The sequence below is a fragment of the Calidris pugnax genome, unplaced genomic scaffold, assembly GCF_001431845.1.
Source record: "Calidris pugnax isolate Ruff unplaced genomic scaffold, ASM143184v1 scaffold25, whole genome shotgun sequence".
Lineage (NCBI taxonomy): Eukaryota > Metazoa > Chordata > Aves > Charadriiformes > Scolopacidae > Calidris > Calidris pugnax.
Genome location: NW_015090805.1, coordinates 4873359 through 4892301, shown reverse-complemented (window position 1 = coordinate 4892301; position 18943 = coordinate 4873359). Strand labels below are relative to the sequence as shown.

Genomic DNA, 18943 nt, shown 5'->3' with positions numbered 1-18943 from the left:
CCACCCCCCCCCCCCCCCCCCCCCCCGTATTTAATCCATCATCAGCCAAAATATCCTGTTTCATCCAGGGATCGGGTAATATTTCCTGTCCCTTTTAAAGTCCCTTTTGAAATGAAGCAAAACAAAACGTTACAGATCCCTTCCTTTCCCTTCTCACTTTACTTCACCTCAAGCTATTTACTGATTTTGGCCTGAATTTGGGCATAAGATTCTAGCAAGTTTATCCTTCTCCATAAAGCTTCACTGGGCTCAGCCTGCGTTGGTGCAGCTGGATTTGTAAGGGGAGGTGTGAGGGCTGCTGCCCGGGCTGGGGAGGCAGCCTCCAGCCCTGCAGATCCTGCCTGGGATCGCGGCTTCCTGGAAAACGACACGGCCCTGACTTTTTGGATTTGTTTCCTGGTGCTTTACTTGGGCTGCTTCGCTTCGTATGATAGAAAATACGAAGTCTCCAAACCCACTGACTGGTTTGTGTATGTACTGAGAGCTATCACAGTGACAGGGCAGGGAGAAATCCCTCCCAGCCCTGCTCGGGGACCCTCCTGTCCCAGCTGCCTTGCTGGGGACGCCTCTGTGCACCAAACCTGGAAGTGAGAAAAAACCAAAACCTTTCAAAACGCCCCGGGCAAAATCCAAATAAGTCTACAAACTACTCCCCTCCCCCCAACTCTCCCCCCAACACAGAGGTGGAGAAATCAGCCCACAGGTTTGGCTTAAAACGTCAATTAGTTGTCAGGGCCATCCCCTAAGTTCTCAAGGTAAACTGAAAGCTTGCAAAACGGGAAAATGCGGGGCAAGCTGCCAGTCAAGCCGAGCCGGCCAGGTCACAACTGCTGCAGGAAACCCAGCAAAACCCCCTGCTTAAAGCATCAAGCAGTGAACAGAGCTCCGGTATGACTTGGTGCTGCAGCTGAACATGTTTGGAAAGACAGCAAAGCAGGGAAGGTCTGGGTGCGGGACATTCCTCCTGCGCAATGCTCCATGAGAGGTACTGCCACCCACCCCCGTGCCATCCCACCACCGCTGCTTTCATAGAAGCTCTGCTGGGAGTTAATGCAAGGTCTTTGCACAAAAATGCAAAATTAACTGCTTGCTTAAGGGCGGCAAAACAGCTGGTCCAGGGCTTTTGTGTTTTTCGCCTTAGTGTGGTTTCGGTTTCAGCGAAAGGGCGGTTAAAAAAAGGTACAGGAAACTCAGGGTGTCTCTGAGGTGTTACTCTTATTTATGCATTGCACAGAGCTGCCACAAAGAACGCTCCTGAAATCAAAAACACTTCTGGCAAGAAATTTGGGCTGACCACAAAACTGCATGCTCTGGCCCATATCCCTTTCATGAAAGCAAGCTTCAGTTTCCCAGCTGAGAAGTTTGTAAACCAAGCAGCGCTGTCAAACTCTCTCCCACATATTTTGAGGGGGAGGAGAATAATATCACACAAGTGAATCACAAACCCTGGAAAAGCAGAGAATGGAGAAGCAAGGTGATGGCTCCCACCCAAGCTCTGTATCTTATCTCTGACTAAGGTGGAGAGCTGTTGGTGTTTTATTTTGGGTGTAAGAGGCACTCTCAGTTTCAGAGGAATAATTCTGAAGACCCTCTTTGCACCAGCAGCGTTTCTAAGTGCCCAGTCCGGGGAGCTGGGAGGAGATTTGGTGTTTCTCATCCTTGCCCCAGGGCAGGTGGGAAGCAGAACCAAGGGTGGCAGGAGCCGTTCCTCCCAGCTAAGGTGGCCCCTGTGCAGTGAGGGCCTGACAGGACTGCTACAGCCATGGTGGTACCAGGCTCTCCCTGGAAATGTATGAATAGGAATGCTGGTATCGAAGCAAAGTACACAGAAAAAACGCTTTTGGGCGTAATGGTGCATTGGGATGTATTCCCACTTGCCTACCTGAAGGCTGCCTGGCACAAGAGGCAATAGCTTCCCAAGGTGGGGTAACAACCCCTCTGAACAGAGGTCTGGGCCCCTCCAACTCCAGGGTAGTGTCTGGCGCCCTGTGCAGTTGCCCTGCATGACGGTAAGTGATGGAGAACAGGGTTCATTAGTCTGCCAGGACACCGCTGGCAGCATGGTCATCTCACGCACAATACACATGCAGTTGAGGGCAGCTTGGAGAATTATTTTTCCCAGCTGGTCATGATTAACTTTAATGATGCAGATGGAGCTCCCATGACACAGTCAGTCCTGAAACAGTGGAGTTGTAATAACCAGGAGGGACTAAGAGCGCAAGAGATGCAAGGTCCATAGTGGGAGGCTTCTCTGCTGAAAAAAAGCTCCTCTACTTCTTTTGAAATAGTTGTTTTGAGAAAATATACTGCTCTCCTTCCAAACCCTCCTGCATTTAATCTTCTCCTTTTGTTGGTAATACAGGTCACATGAAGTCACATTTTATCACAGGAAGCAAAGCAGCAGCACATTACCGAGTTTTTCGATAAGTTCTGTCCTTCAGCTTCAAGTATGCAGTGACTGCTGGTGGCTTTCTGCCTTAGGGACCAGGAGAGAATGCTCCAATGGAGAGGTTCCAGAAATTCATTTTACTTCCTCTCATCTTAACTGCCTCGCTACCAGGTAGGACATATTCATAACCCATGAAATGAGCCACTGTGGACAAAATGCGTGAACTAATTTTAAAGCCGTGTAAATGGCAGTTACTGGTGATATCAGATTGAACAGTCAGTCCCAGAGGGGGATTATTTAAACTGTTTGAAATGGCTAAGCTAAGCTTGCATTTCAAGCCTCAATGATCTGATAGCTTAGAGTGGGCTTCAGTGTGCAGGGATGAGCAGTGGATGGAGTGGGGAGGAGATGGGGAGGCTGCCCTCTCTCGCTTCCAGTGAGCAGAGATGTCCCACTTATTCTCCCTGTCCTTGCACTTGTCTTCTTCCTCTCTGTTTGGGACTGTTTCTGAGGGGGCATCTGCAGAGAACTCAATACCAGCAGCTGATTTTGCTTCCAGAAATACATGCAATTTTGCTAGTTTGCCTCCAATTTACATTTCACATGCCTAAGTCTCAAAGTGAATTCAGATAAAAGGTATCTTGGTGGCAGAGCTTTAAAGAAAATGTGAATATAAAGTGACTAGTTGGATAACAGAGACAAGGCTGATATTTTTTTTATTATAGTCTAGCTGGGCTTTTAACAGGCTCTGAGAGCAGGGAGCTGCAGTGGGATGAGGGGGCAGGTATTGTCGTGGTTTAATAATTGGTGAAAGGAAACAATGCAGGAATAAACATTGAGTTTTCTGAGCAGAATGGTGTTCCAGTGGAGTTAGACAGGATGTGTGGTATTCAACAAGCTCTGAAACAACCTAGTGAAGAGGAGTGAACTGTGAGGTGGCAGACTTTGCAGGTGGTGCAGAATTACTTAGGCCAGCCAGATCCAAAAAGAGACTAGGAAGATTTGCCAGGAAATGTCACGATGCCAAGTGAGTAAGTAATAAAGGAGCAGAAAACATTCAATGCAAAGCATCACTTAACTGATGTCTAGTGGGGGAGAAGAGTAGTGATCTTGGAAAGAGAGTAAATCGCTAAAAAAGAGAGAAAATTTCACCGCAGCAAGGGAAATACAATGAAACCTGGCATCATATAAATCTGGAGAAAGCTTATATCTTGGATACTGGATGTTTTGCTAGCCCTTCCATTTCAAAAAAAGTCATATTAGTTCTGAGAAAGGTATAAAGCGTCACAGAGTTGATCAAAGGTATGAGGACGCCTTCATTAGACTGAGGTATTTTTCTGCTTGTGAAAAAGAAGAAATAGTAAAAATTTATTAAAATTATTATGGAGGTGAATGGTGAAATGGTTATTCACAATGTCTCATAACAAAAAGAAGTAGTGGCAACCAGTAAAACTATCAGAAAGAAGATTTAAGGCAAACCAAAGAATGTACTTTTCTTCACAGTATCTAAACAGTAAAGCTCGTGGTCACTGGATATGGGGCATACCAAATTATACATAGCTGAAAAATGCTAGAAATAAATATCATGGAGGGTAGACCAAAGCTGTAGATGCAATTGTTGGCTCAGGAAGTCCCTAGATCTCTTGTTTTTGAACACAGAGGAGTTACAACGAGGAAGCCTCACTTTTTAATTTATTCTGTTTCTTGCACTGCCTCCAGAGCAGAGTGCTATGTGTTTTTAAAGTTTTCTATAACCCTTCATTAGGGCTCTTAGTCAAGCATGCCCGCGATGGGTGTTTTACTGCCCCACCTACAAGCTGTGCTGGGGTAGCAGGCGTTGCCCACGCTGTGCGGTGCAGCCACAGGAGCACACCCCAAAGCAGAGAGAAAAAGTGTCTTGCAGAGAGGCAAGTGTTGCTCTTGAAAGAAGTATTGCTGCTCGCGGAGTGTCAGGAATGGCAAGGTCTGGGGCAGTGTGGCTGGGCTGCCGAGATGGCTGCGTGGCACAGCCGGTGTGAGCATCCCCCTGGGCAGGCACAGCATGCCCTTTGGCAGCGATAGCGGTGCAGATGGCAGGGCTGACACGCAGTGCAGGGTCCCAGCCTGCTGCCAGGATATTGTGGTGCTGTGATGCTCCCAGCCTGGGGACCCTCACCACTGGAGACAAGAGATAGTGCAGGAGGAGAGGAGGAGTAGTCCAGCAGCAGAGCCAGGAGAGGCTGCCAGGGACAGCTGTCAAACAGTAAGAGAAGAGATGGGAAGACGCACTTGAGGGCTGTGGAGAGGTTTGCGTGCAGGTGGGTGGAAATCTGTGCTGCTGAGTACCAGTAGACTGGTATTACTTAACAGAAACATCCTTATAAGCATTTAAAGAGTCTTGTTAACATAAGCAAACAAGCTAGTCCTTTTCTGCAGGCTTTGACAAGCTCTAACCTATTTTGGTTTTCAAAAGCTCGTCTCAGGGCTGTTGGTTTTTGAAATAAACTTGAGATGTCCTGATGAAAAATCTTACCAAATCCGAAACAATTTATTGCAGAGCTGTTGCTGGCCAGCAATGAGGGCAATGAAGGCAGAAGACAAGGTGGGATGAGCAAGAGAATAAAGAAAGAATGAAAAAAAAAAGGAATTTAAAACAGATTGGAAATAAAAAAAATGTAGAAATCCAAACAGAAATAGCAGAGAAGGAAGGGAGAAAGATAGACTAGATGCAAAAACAAGGATAAAAGGCAGGGTTTATAGGAGGCTGATAGGGGTATAGAGTGGGAGATTATTTTGAAATACGATAATGAGGCTGAAAAAAAGGAATCATTATGGCAAAAGGATAAGTCCATCCTGTCTTTCACTGCACTGCATTCAAATAGGTCACTTGTAAAAAAGGAAAGACAGAGTCATTAGAGGAGAGGAGGGAGCGAGGGAAAAGAAGGTAGCCACATCTGAATGCTCCTGTTGCTGAAATCTTCAGCATGAAAAAGTGGTTCTTTAGAGTTCGAACAGGGAAGAGAAAAGCACTGGTGATGAAGGGCAAGGGCTGTTCTTTGGCAAATGAGGCTCCCTCTGTGCAGGCATCACCCAGGGAACAAGATGCATTTATGTTTCTTCAAAACCCCTAGTGATGTGACACTGAATTTGTGTGGCAGAGGAAGGAGTAAACAGCTCATAAAGTTGTTGGTATATACTCTGCATGCTACTGGGGAAGACTGAGCAACTTAAATACCATCAATGCTTTTCAGTTTAAGCTACCTTTCCCCACTGGTGACTGCTTTATAAACATATAGTGTCCTAACTCACCTTTGTTCTTCAAAAGTGAAAGGGTAATGCAGTATCATGGAGACAGCCTAGCGTTTTCCTATTGCAAAGATGATATTTGCCTGGGTGGGATTTCTTCTTGGTTGTGTGTGAGGAAGCAGATGTTAAACCAGCTGTTAAGAGCTGAACACATAATTCCTGTAAAGTGCAATGGCAATCTAGCCTGAGGCCTTAATTTATCTAAAAGCAACCATCTGCAAGGTATTTTTAAAGCAGAATGTAAATGAAACCATATTGCAAAAAGCAAGGCCCAGCAAAAGGACTTAGAGTACTGGCTTAAAGCACGGGTAACTGGGTTTAGATCCCATTTCTGTCATGAATGTCCTCTTTGACCTTAACAAGTTACTTTATCAGTGTTTGTACATGGGTTGGACAATGGAACACACTGTTAGTTCAGGACTCCACGTGCTATTGCAGGATGCAAAATAAAAGCAAAAAGATAAATACACAAAGTTAAAACCACAGAAAATGTTTTGGCAGCAGGCGGAGAGGCTCGTGAAGTTCCTTTTTTGGTTGGGGCTTTTCTGAGATCTAAATGGAGGCAAGATTGAGCTATGCCCCACTCCTCAGTCTTCTTGACACTCACAGGATCCCCATATAGGGCTTACGGACATGTTCCCTAGCTTCAGAAGTCAGTGAAAAACCATCTGTTTTTCCAGCATGGTTGGTGGAAGAAGATGTAGATCCTACCATATTTATGGACTGGTAAAAAAATATTATATTAGATAAATGAAGGAATAACTCATACCTACCTGCCTATATTGTCCTGACTGTCTGAAGAAAACAGAAGCAATAGTAGCCATGTATTTTTAAAGCCGATGATCACTGGTTATTTATGTTTAGGGATAAATTTCAAGACTAAAATGGAACTCACAGACATGATCTCATAGCAAATGATAAACTAGCAGCCAGCGGTGTACTAAAAGTCACATCATTTATTCAGAGCCATGGCAAACCACGGCTCCTAAAGAAAGTAAAGTGTTTGCACAGGCATCGAAATAAGTTACAAATGTACAGAGACCAGTTTGCTTTAAGACGAATAGTGTGGATGAGTACTACAGCTCCTGTTTCATGAGCAAGTAAATGCATTTTGGTGTTAAAGCTAAGGAAATTCGTTCATGGCTGTGTCTATCATCATTGTAGCTGTTTATGTCCACTTCAAGCAGTCCAGAAGAATTAAAATAAAGTGTAAAAATAAAAAAATTCAGCACATGAATGTGGTATAGACAGCATAGAGGAACAGGGAGTAGTATTGCAAAGGCTGTCTACATGATGAGTCAAGAAAAAACAGATAATTCAAAGTCATATTTGAGCTTAGGACAGTGTCTCAACCCTGGTAATATAAGTTATGAATAGAAATCATGACAACTGGATGTTGAATATCAGGGAAGAGGGCCACATTATGTGATAAATGGTCTCACTAGAATGCACTTCACTGGTGCATGTTCATTAGAAAACTCATAGCTCTGTAAATGATCCCATCCACAGACACGTGGCCAATCTCTAACATTCAGAAAGTGACAAATAGAAAGGAGATTAAATGGCTTTTAGGCATTTTGTTGGATTAACTGTTTATAAAGCAAGGTATTAAGGTATGCACATAGATTTGATTACTAAGTTCATCCTCAAGCTGTTTTGTGTTTTAAAGCATTTTGGTTCAACTTTACAAGTCTGAAGAGAACTTTGAATAAACGCTACTGGAAAATTTAACAGAAATATGCTGTACTGTATCTTATCTGGCTTTATTAACTATCAGTTGAAGTTAAGTTTGCTTTTTGTTTAATGTTTTATTGTTCACACACAGATATATGTTGGAGAATGAGGTGCAAGGCAGAGGTAACATAACCCAGGAAGGTGGAAAATTTTTGTAAACGTTTTTGTAAACATGAGAGAACTCAGAGTCAATCATACAAAGGACCAGGGAGAGCTAAGTTTGTATAATCCTGCAAAACAAAGAATGAAAAGGCTCTTGTCTGTAAACCTATGCAGCGGGTGGGAGGAAAGAGAGGAGCTATTTATATTAAAGAACAATTCTTGGCACAAAACTGGTTAGATATACACTGCCTAGGATTAAATGTGAGCTGGGAATTTGAAAATGATGTTGACATTGGAGCAATGGGATTACAGACTCTGTGCCCTCGGTGCTTTCACTGAGGGTCTGGTTGCAACTCTGTGACTGAAACTGTGTTCTGGTTCAATTTATACAACTATCAAACATCTCTTTAGAGTGAAACAATACAGCATATTCTCCCCAGGCTCTTCACAGTGGTGAATGGCAATAGGACAAGAGACAACAGGCATATGTTGAAACAAGAGATGTTCAGAGTGGACAAAATGAAAAGCTTTTTTCCCAATGAGAAGAGTCAGGCAGTGGAGCAGGTTGCTCAGAGAAGCTGTGTACTCTCTGTCCTTGGAGGTTTTCAAGTCCTGACTGCATAAAGCCATGAACAACCACGTCCAACCTCAGAAGTGATCCCACTTTATCAAGGAGGCTGGATTGGAGACCTCCTGAAGTCACTTCCAATCTGAATTAGTCAATGGTCATTTGGTCAACTACTCCTTGAAAGGCATTGATAGTACCTCTGCCTTTGCCGTACTTCATATGGGCATAGCATGCTCTGGGGAACTGAGCCAAAATACAACGGGATTCACAAAGAATAAAGACACAAAGAAGCAGGTTCCTAATTTCACACAACACTGCTCTCTCAACCCCTGTTCCCTAAGACATCAGCCAAATAATCTGGGTTGTTCTTACAGTTTGAAATTTTGTCTCTCAGGAAGACTAGGGTATCTGATGCTCTGTCTCTGAGAAATAGTTTAAGATTTGCCCAGCTTCAAAATTGCACCTATTTCCCCAGGCTATTTCAGGGACTGAAGACACAGCTGCTGCTTTGGAAAAAAAAAAAAGGTCTCTGCCTTCATCCTTCCTTCACTTTCTGCTCGGCAGAAGCAAGTGCTTCTGCCTTCCCACGCACGGGGGATCCACCATCTGCCTGGGCAACAGCTGCACGTTCGTTCCTCTGAGGGCCACGGAAGGTCCTGGGTCTGTTGAGGAGGAAAGGAAAATGGAATGCCTTCATTAGAAATGAGCTTCAGTTCTGACAAATAGTAGCCAAAAATTCTTATTACCTTTCAAGAAGAAAAACTCATGAATTACAGCAGCTCTGGCTAACAGAAATGCTGAGAAGGTGAAGAAGGATACATGTGATGTATGCATGAGAAATAAGGGAAGAGGCAGGTGAACAAGGGAAAGGATGGAAGGATGTATGCTGGGGCTACAAAAAATCAGTGGCAATCTGAGCTATGGAAAAGGGACAAGTTACATACTCCTTTATTTATTTAAAGTTTAGAGAACTCATCTAATTTCCTATTTGAAAGTGGAACTTTTTTCTTTCAGCAAAATGATAAGTCAGCTGTTTAATGAATTGCTGAAGAGAGAAAGTGGGGTGATTTTGGAGTGGGAGGAGAAGAGATCCAAAATCAAATGCACCTTTAAAGAAAACCTTTTACTCTGAGCTGGAGATGAAAGACTACATTGTACATCTCCATCTCTGATCTGGTTAAGATCTTTTAATCTATATAAACTTGTACTTCTTGGCTTTGTAATGATCAGCTTGGGAATCCATTATAACAATGCAGCATTGTTTACTGCTGCGGGATTAACATTACTCAGTTGCAATTTCAATTCACCATACATATCTTTGACTGACAGGCATTATAGAAAATGAGACAAGAATCTTTTCCTGAAAGTATCAGGTACTGACGACTGTCAGAGGTGAAGTGCAGCTCAGCTGAATCAAGAGCCTGTCCTGACAAACGTCTCAGTACTTAGTACCCCAGCGCTCCTAGTAAATAATGCTACTTGAACCAGGATGCCTAACTTCTTAGCCTGAAACTGTTGACAGTGAAAATTAAGTCAAAGGCCTTTGGTGGTGGTGGTGTATTTGTATTTACAGACCGTGCTTTTTATTCCTTCCAGGTCTTGCCTTTTGTTACTCTATTATAAATGGCCCTACTAATGCAACAGTCCTTGCTGGCTCAGAAGCCCGGTTTAATTGCACTGTGTCGGAAGGATGGATAATTCTCATTTGGCTGTCCAATGGAAGTCCTGTCCTCACTGTCTCCAGTTCTCAAGGAGCTTTTGAAACATCAGACCGCTTCACGTCACAAAATTATACAAGTAGCAGTGGGTTTACCTCCGAGCTGATCATCCACAACACCCAGCTGAGTGACTCTGGAAAAATTGAGTGCAGCGTCCAGCAAGCTGACAGCAAATTTGCATTTCTTTCTGTTCAAGGTGTGTATAGCCACCAGTAAAAAGCTGTTTTATTTTACTGCACTTAAAGGAATCCTCTGAGAAATTACTCAAATTATCCCTGTGAAGGAGTACATGCTCTCATTTGCCATCCTTTGCCTCCTGTCCTCCTTGTCTTAATTTTACTGTCAAAGCAGGTTTCAGAATCACATTGAGTGCCATTGACAAAGGTTATAACAGCTCTTGTTTTTTCCTGTTCTTTATTGCATTGCATTAAATTACCTGAAGGCTATATCAGGCCCACCAGCAGTCAGTCAAAAATTATCTTTTTATTAGAAACAGTATGGATTACCCCGTGCACACCTGTGTGCTGTCTTTAGATTTCCCTCCTGCTTTCTGACTCGGGAATCGGTACACATCCAGCTTATTTGGGTTTGATTTAATGGTGTGTAGACATAAGGCCCTTGAGACACCAGGTGATACTCTTCATATGATTACTGCTGCAAGCTATCATTTCCATGGAACAAAAAGTTCCTGCTTAGCAAGCCCCTGTAGATGAGAACTCTTCTTCCTCACTGAAGCATCAGTAGTGACAGACTGCAGCCAGTAAAGCAAGATCTAACCACCAGACACTATCCATTTGTCAAAGAGATGCTTCATGCAAAGAGAACATCTCATCATCTACCCATAAATGTTTCCTGATAAAACCCGAGCGTACTTAAAGGTTAGAGAGAAATGCTTTTATTTTATTATGTTGTCCCTTAGTTGGAAATACATTAGGATAGCTAAAAAGTATAATTTCCTGCTTTTTATTAGAAAGGTACTGAAAGATGAGACTAATGCTTTAGACATAGTGGACAATGTGTCCATGAAGTTGCAATATCTGCATGATTATATCATGCATGTGCTATATCTGTGTTCATAATGATTGGGTTTGACTTCATATCTCAAGGTAGAGCTATTTGTGGGTAACATAATAAATTTTAAAGCTATCAGCAGGAAAGCAATGCAGCCAAATATTCTAAAGGAACATAACATCTTTTCCCTCCTACAGTTAATGGATCTTTATCCATCAAAAATAGCACCTTAACAGTAAAAGAGAACGAAACAATTGAAATTGTTTGTGAAGCCTTGGGATGGGCTCCAGCTCCAGACATTACCTGGATGACAAATGATTCTTTCATTGATAAGTCGAAGTATGTTACCCAGCAAAGTCAAGGATCTAATGGCCTCTATGATGCCCTGAGCATCCTTACTTTGACCCTGACGGACACTGAGATTTTGACTTGTTTAGCTGACATAGAAGCACTCCCTAACCCCCAGAACGCATCTGTAACTTGTATTTTTGTCAACTCTACTTTAGGTAAGTGAATGTTTGTTGTACTTTGCCTATACTGTAGTGCCTGTACTGTACTGCCTATACTCAGAATGTTGCTTTTTGCTTTGACTTGCTTTGTTTTATTTTGAAAAGTCTTATTTTCAAATGAAATGCTATGAGATGTGCAAAGGTAATGGTATTCAGACTGAGTAGTCACAGCCTGGTACATAGGTAGGGTTAAATTCACATACCTGAGAAGACTGGTAAAAGTCTAATAAACCACACTTAGGACTGAACAAGACAAATGAAGCAGTACATCTGCCACTGTCTCCTTACATGGATCCACCATATATGTTGGAGCTGTTGTAGTACAGTGGTAACGTCCCCAGGGCTGCACTGAGGCTGGTACCTACATGCAGATGGTAGCATTTATAAGTAGGAACTTCTATACCGTATACCTATCACCAATCTGCTATAAGAAAATCTTTTTACAGAACAAGAATCAGGTCATCAAGAGAAGCTGCATATTTATGGGATGTATCCCATAGTCTAGTTAGATAAAAGAGCCACTGGGCTTGCTTTCCTCTTCCCGGCATGGTCTCTTTCACATCTTAGAGGAAGGTAAAAAATGTCCTGCGTCAACATATGTGGAATTCTTTGGACAGTGCATTTGGTTGCTTTTTATTGCCTTTTATTTTAGGAAATTCAAGGTTGCTTAATCCAAGCATGGATTGTTGGACAAATCTCTCACAAACAGTTAGTATGACCTTTGATAACCCTAAATATTTTTGCTAAGGTCGTCAGCATTTTCTGTAATGACGCTGATCTTTGGCCTCACTGACATCCTATGAAAATAAAATTCCGTAATTTAACACATTCACTGTACTAGGAGGTTCATCAGGAAAAAAGGTGATTTTATCTGCTCTGTGGAAACAAAGCAAGTGGGACTATGACTACAGATCTGCCTCACAATCCAACAGAATCCAGTGAAAAATGTTTTTCTTTTCCAAACTGCAATACAGTAAGAGCAAGTAAAAGGAAGTATCTCCCTGTGGATTAGCAGTGTTTAATGTTGATGACGGAGACAATACCAAATCATCCCTCTGTCAGGACTAGCCAAGTGTCTCAACTGCCAGGTAGAGGAGTCTCAAGACAAACTAAACTGGAAGCACTAATTGCATGGCAGGGAGCTGAGGTTACTGGGCATAGGTACACTGCCTCCTGTGATGACAGAGTTCACGTTACAGTGATCTTCACTTTACAATGATTAGCCTTATCCTGTGGAAGGGGAAAGGCATAGATTATATGGATTTTTTTGCAGTGCATCCCCAGCTGTTCTCTGCACAGAGCGAGATCTTGAATCTACATTCTTTTTTATGATGTGGTGAGCATCGTGAACTTCTATAATCCTGCTCACAGCTTCTCTTAATGAACTGATTCTTCTCCTGTAATGGCTGAACACAGCACATACAAAGACATTCTTATAGTGGATTGATGAGGGGTTTGGTATAGAAGTTTCGACATAAAACAACTGAGGAGGTTGAGTAACTGTGCCTTGTATTTTAAGTATGAGTCACTATTAGAAAGCCTTTTTCAGAAGTACTTGCTTTGTAATACAGTCGAAAAAGGTCATTTCACCATTCTTAATAGGACTTTTTTGTATTCACATTGATTCTAATTACTGACTAAGCAAAACAGAACTATCCTGAGGAAATTAATAAATTACACTGCCTACTCATTTGTGAAGCACTGAGGTATCCACCCTCAGTTTCCATAGCTACTCATTGTAAATCAGAAGAAAAGAAAAACAGATGTCATGAAGCACAATTAGTGTATAATTAGTGATTGTATAGGACCATCATTCATTTCTCTTTGGAAAAATCATTGTGCAGCAGCAGACACTGAAAATTTGTCAGGATAGGAGTACATGAAGACTTTAAATTATTAGAATGAAATAAAGACATGGCATTTATGACAGAGGAACATATATAATGTATATATGACACTGGAAATCTCAGACCTTATCTGACTTTTTGTATACAGACTCAGCCTTAGCTAGCTGTTGTGTTGTCAGGAAGGAACGAGACTAGCTTCAAACATCTAAGGAGTCCTTCCCAAAACTACCGTAATATCAATTTAAGCCCTCACTTAAAAGCTTGAGAAATTGAATTACTCACAACCAATACCTATCTATTCACAAGAACTGCAACCAAAAAATCTGAGCCCCCTTCAGCCAGCCATCTCCTGGTAAACAACTGTCCTACTTTCCAGCATCTCTAGATCAGTCTTAATCTTAGACCTTTCCAGACAACGTGATGCATTTTCATGTCAGTGATTCCTCATCCAGAGTTGCCTCCCTCTCAGTGGTGTTTGTCTGAGCCCCACATTTGGGAACTCCTGTGGAGTTATCCTAGCATTCACAGAGCTGTTAGCGGGAAATGGAATCTATGGCAGTCCCTTAGCTGGGCCCAAGCTCTCTTCAGCTTCAGTCTTGATTTCATGTGGGCTTTGACCTGCACAAGATAAAGGTAGGGAATCTGCCATGAGCCTGATCTTCTTTTTAAGTTTGCCAGAAAGTTCCAAAGTGTCCAAGAAGTGACGTGCAGCTTTTTCCAGTCTCTCGTTTCTCCTTGGTCACCAGAACGTGCCAGGGGAAATCCTCTTTTCTGCAGATACTTAGCCCAAGTTAATTTTTGAGAAGCTTTGGGAGGAGCCAGATGTCTGGAGAGCAGCAGAGGATGGGCCCTATAGAATGAGGAAGTGGTTTTGTCCACACTAAGCATCTCATGTAACTTTACACAGATTTAATAAGGAGGCTAAAAGGCATTTAATGCCCTCATGCCTTAGGGCCCTCTCTTGCACCCCTATTTGCATGTTGAGCTGGCAGCTTCTATAGTCATACCTGCTGGCCCCAGCTCCAGTTTCTTTCTGGATCCTCCAAACCTGGGGAGAAACTACGATGCTGAGGTGCTGGGTGTGTTTGTGTTGAATGCTTTCTTCACTTCAGCTCCATAGATCTTTTGGCATGTAACCTGAACCTGATAGGGAGTGAAATACCTTGGTGTGGCCATCAGCCTGGAGGTATGGGCCAGCGCAGGTGTGTTTAGCCCCTCCCTTCACAGTAAGGTTAAGATTGCCCTACAGCTAAGCAGCTGTCTTTCGTATTTTAGGCATCATGAAATCCCTGTGGCATGCTTTATGGAACGAAATATGATAAAATAGATTTGCTGCAGTTCTTCTAGATAAAAATATTATGAAAAACTTTATAATCAATTGTAATCACAATTGATTAAAGCCCATAGAATTAACTACTAGTTTGCAAGTTACTGAGTGCTTGTTTTCTCTAATAGTCAGAAGAAATTCAAAACATGCTGATTGAGCATTAGGATTAGAGAAGACTGGAACAAATTGCTTGATCATAATGATCTGAGCTTTGGAGAATGCAGGCTTTTAACAGAGGTGCAAGCTTTGTAGGAGGCTCTGGTCCTGTGTCTTTGCAGCCTGAAACTTCCAAACCCCAAACACATGCCCAGGCAAAGTTGTAGATAGAAAGGATTTACTTTATTCCCTGCCATAGGTGAACCAGCAGGTACTCTGGTTCACAAATCAGGGGGGTAGCCCTGACACTGCACAGCACAGCACATTGCTGTGGTATCTTTTCCAGAGACTGTCAGCTAAATGTGGCCACGCAGTAGTTAACTGGGACCACTAATGAGAAAATGACAATCATAAACCTAGTGTGACAGAATGGTTGGATGCGTCTCACACCTGTAATTTGGATTGGAAGCTGGTTTCTAAAAAACTGTCAAAATTAATTTGGGGCTGTTTTCCAAAGGGTAGCCAAGTTAGAGGTGCTTCTGAAATACTTGATTAAAACCAAAGGGCAGGATGATGTAACAATCAGAACCAACACCTTTCTTCTGTATCCAGCTACACGATAAATACAAGATATTTTTAAAATTCTGTGCACATGGGAGCTCTGTAGGAAAACTCTTTGGTCATAGCAATCCATTTCAGCAAGACACTAAATCATCTTTAAATCACCTCATTTAATTCTGTAGATTACAGCAAAGACAAAGGAATAAATTAGTGTGAGAAAGTCAGTAATGAAGATGGTTTAGTAGCTGCATATTCCCAAACAGTGCTACTCTTTACAGGTTTTGCTCTTTGCTGTTCTTTAAAAGTGGATAACAGATGACCTACCAAAATCAAACACCTGCTGAAATCAGTGAAAGAAATCAAAGAATTCATCAGAAAATCATATCTACAGGCTAGAAATCTCAATCTGTAATGGTCACCTAAAACTTTTGCTATGGTCAGTGGGGAGAAACGGACACTTCTTGAAAGCTGTGTGTTTTTAACCCAAAATAGCTATTTTAACCCAAAATAGCTATTTTCTTTCCGTGACAAGAGCAGACAATTAGTATCTGCAGTATAGACATTTAAATCAAATCTTAACCCCTGTCCCCAACCCCAAATGTCTCCAAAAGATGTTGGGAGGCCCAGCCTAAAGTTTAGGTTGGAAGATTCCAACCCTGTGTTTTTCAGAAGAGAAGTAGATATGGGAGAAGTTACAATTGCAATAAAGAATTTGCATTTGGAAACATTTTAAATTTTGGGGGTATCATCCATAAATACATTTGGAAAACACAGACTCCTTGTTAAATAGTCAACAAGCTGTTAATAGCTTCTCACAGAAAAGGTTATTCTGAAAAGGATGTTTTGAGGCTCTGATAGTGCAATGTTTCTCCATTTAATTTAACAGAAAATGCTTACAGTGAAGACAGCAGAAGCACGTGGGTTATTGTACTTGCAGTTGTGCTTTCACTTGTTGGTATTATTCTTCTGATTATTATTATTGTGGTTGTCGTACGCTGCTGTCTAAAGAAAAAAGGTAAGTGGACTTCACAATTGGCCTGTATATTAAAAAAGTATCTTCAATTAGATATAAATCTCCTAGTTGTGTCAGCTCTGGTGCTGTGCAAATGCCCATAAGCTGAAGTGTGAGCAGACAGATCCTGCTCTTAACCATGACCTGGTTAAGATGCTCCTTAATTTCACCTTGCGGTTTCTCTTATAAATTGGCTCCAAAGTAATCAGTGTCAGCCATTCACATTAACTACAAGGGGGTCATGTTTTTCAAGAGTAACTTTGAATGACTTTTAGTTCCTATATCAAGCATTGGAATAGGCTGCCCGGGGAAGTGATTGAGTGACTGTCCCTGGGGGTATTCAAAAGACATGTAGAGTGGTGCTTAAGGACATGGTTTAGTGGTGGATTTCACTTTCAGTGCTGTGTGCCTAATTTCCAGTTCCTGTGTGAGGTGTTCTACAATGGTCTCACACAGTTTTGTAAACAGGGAGGAGAGATTACCATGTGGTATCTGGAACACAGTGCACCCTCTAAGAGGAGCTCTCTAGTAGGTCACATTTTATTTTCCTTTCTTTTAAAGGCATTCTTTTTTTCTTTTCTTTTTTTTTTTTTTCCTCCCAGAATCTACGTATCAAACTGAAATAAGGTAAGCTGGATGAGGTGGGAGAATTTTTCCTTTTAACTGAACTTTTTCAGGGTGGTGAGAAGGATGTCCCAGTTTCCATGCCCCACTGTCCAGCACTGCCAGGATGCGTGGGTGCTGCCTTGCTCTGTGCCCTTGCCCATTTCTGTGTGCACAGCAGGGGAAGGGCCAGCATGCAGGGAAGGAGACTGACCTTTGGGGCAAAAAGCAAAGGCCACAGCTCACGGCAGGTTGAGAACTCTGTTTCTACAATAAACTGGGAGAAAAGAATCAAAATCCTGTCCTGTATGAGAAATAGTGTGGCAAGCAGGACTAGGGAAGTGACAGTCCCCCTGCACTCGGCACTGGTGAGGCCCCACCTCAAATATTGTGGATCAGTTTTGGACCTCTCACTACAGGAGGGACATTGAGGTGCTGGGGTGTGTTCAGAGAAGGGCAACACAGTTGGTGAAGGGTTTAGAGGACAGGCCTTATGAGAAGCGGCTGAGGGATCTGGTGGTGTTTAGCCTAGAGAAAATGAGGCTGAGGGGAGACCTTGTCACCCTCTGCACCTACCCGAAAGGAGGTTGTAGCGAGGTGGGGGTTGGTGTCTTCTCCCAACTAACAGATGATAGGACAAGGGGAAATGGCCTCAAGTTGCACCAGAGGACGTTTAGGAGGGATATTAGGAAAACTTTCTTCATTGAAGGGGTTATCAAGCATTGGAACAGGCTGCCCAGGGAAGTGATTGAGTGACTGTCCCTGGGGGTATTCAAAAGACATGTAGAGTGGCGCTTAGGGACATGGTTTAGTGGTGGATTTCGCAGCGTTAGGTTTATGGTTGGACTTGATGTTCTTAAAGGTCTCTTCCAACCAGAACAATTTTATGATTCTGTGAAAAATCCTGCACATGCTGCATTGTCCCCATTCAACGAGATTTTATGATTCTGTGAAAAATCCTGCACACGCTGCATTCTCCCCATTCGACGAGCAGAGTAGCTGGCAGGCCTGCACGGATGAGCAGGGAACTGCTGGGCAAGCTTAGGACCAAGAGGGAGGCCTATAGAGGGTGGAAGCAGGGAAAGATGGACTGGGTAGAATAGAGAGAAACTGTGCGAGTCACCAGAAACCAGATCAGGCAAGCGAAAGCCCAGGCAGAACTAAATGTAGCCAGGGATGTGAAAGATAACAAAAAGAACTTCTATAGATATATCAGGGATAAGGGTAAGACGAGGGAAGCTGTGGGTCCCCTCCGGAGGGAAGCGGGAGACCTGGTCACCCAGGATGCAGACAAGGCTGAGCTACTGAATGAGTTTTTTGCCTCAGTCTTCACTAGCAGGAGCCCTGGCCACACTGAACAAGTCACAGAGAGCAAGTACAGGGGCTCGGAGAATCAAGAACCACCCACAGCACAAGAAGATGAGGCTCGTGACCTCTTAAGGAACCTGAAGGTGCATAAGTCCATGGGACCTGATGAAATCCATCCACGGGTCCTGAGAGAGCTGGCAGATGAAGTTGCTAAGCCCCTCTCCATCATATTTGAGAAATCATGGCAGTCTGGCGAAGTTCCCACTATTTGGAAAAAAGGGAACATGACTCCGATATTCAAAACAGGGAACAAAGAAGACCCAGGGAACTATAGGCCGGTCAGTCTCACCTCTGTGCCTGGCAAGATCATGGAGCAGATCCTCCTGAAATCTTTGCTAAGGCACATGGAAAATAAGGAGGTGATTGGAGACAGCCAACATGGCTTCACCAAGGGCAAATCGTGCCTGACAAATTTGGTGGCCTTTTATGATACTGCCACAGACTTGGTAGACAAGGGCAGAGCAACTGATGTCATCTACCTGGACTTATGCAAAGCATTTGACACTGTCCCACACGACATCCTGGTCTCAAAATTGGAAAGCCATGGATTCAATGGATGGACCACTCGGTGGATAAGGAGCTGGCTGGACGGCCGCACCCAAAGGGTGGCAGTCAACGGCTCAATGTCCAGGTGGTGTCCAGTAACAAGTGGTGTTCTGCAGGGGTTGGTATTGGGACCAGTGCTATTTAACATCTTTGTTGGAGACATGGACAGTGGGATAGAGTGCGTCCTCAGCAAGTTTGCTGACGACACCAAGCTTGGTGGTGCAGTTGACATGCTGGAGGGAAGGGATGCTATCCAGAGGGACCTGG

At 43.1% G+C, this 18943-nt stretch overlaps 1 protein-coding gene across 2 annotated transcripts in view; it reads left to right on the top strand.

Moving 5' to 3' along the window:
* The window catches only part of IGSF5 (immunoglobulin superfamily member 5), a 34832-nt gene that overhangs the window by 1021 nt on the left and 14868 nt on the right, over window positions 1–18943 (top strand). The window contains exons 2-6 of one of the 2 annotated variants that reach the window (XM_014938022.1): window positions 2363–2560; window positions 9675–9992; window positions 11005–11313; window positions 16034–16162; window positions 16762–16786. In XM_014938022.1, coding sequence (XP_014793508.1) covers window positions 2503–2560; window positions 9675–9992; window positions 11005–11313; window positions 16034–16162; window positions 16762–16786 — 839 coding nt within the window. In that variant the 5' untranslated portion in view covers window positions 2363–2502. The remainder of the gene's footprint in view (window positions 1–2362; window positions 2561–9674; window positions 9993–11004; window positions 11314–16033; window positions 16163–16761; window positions 16787–18943) is intronic. The other variant, XM_014938023.1, reaches the window with a different exon arrangement.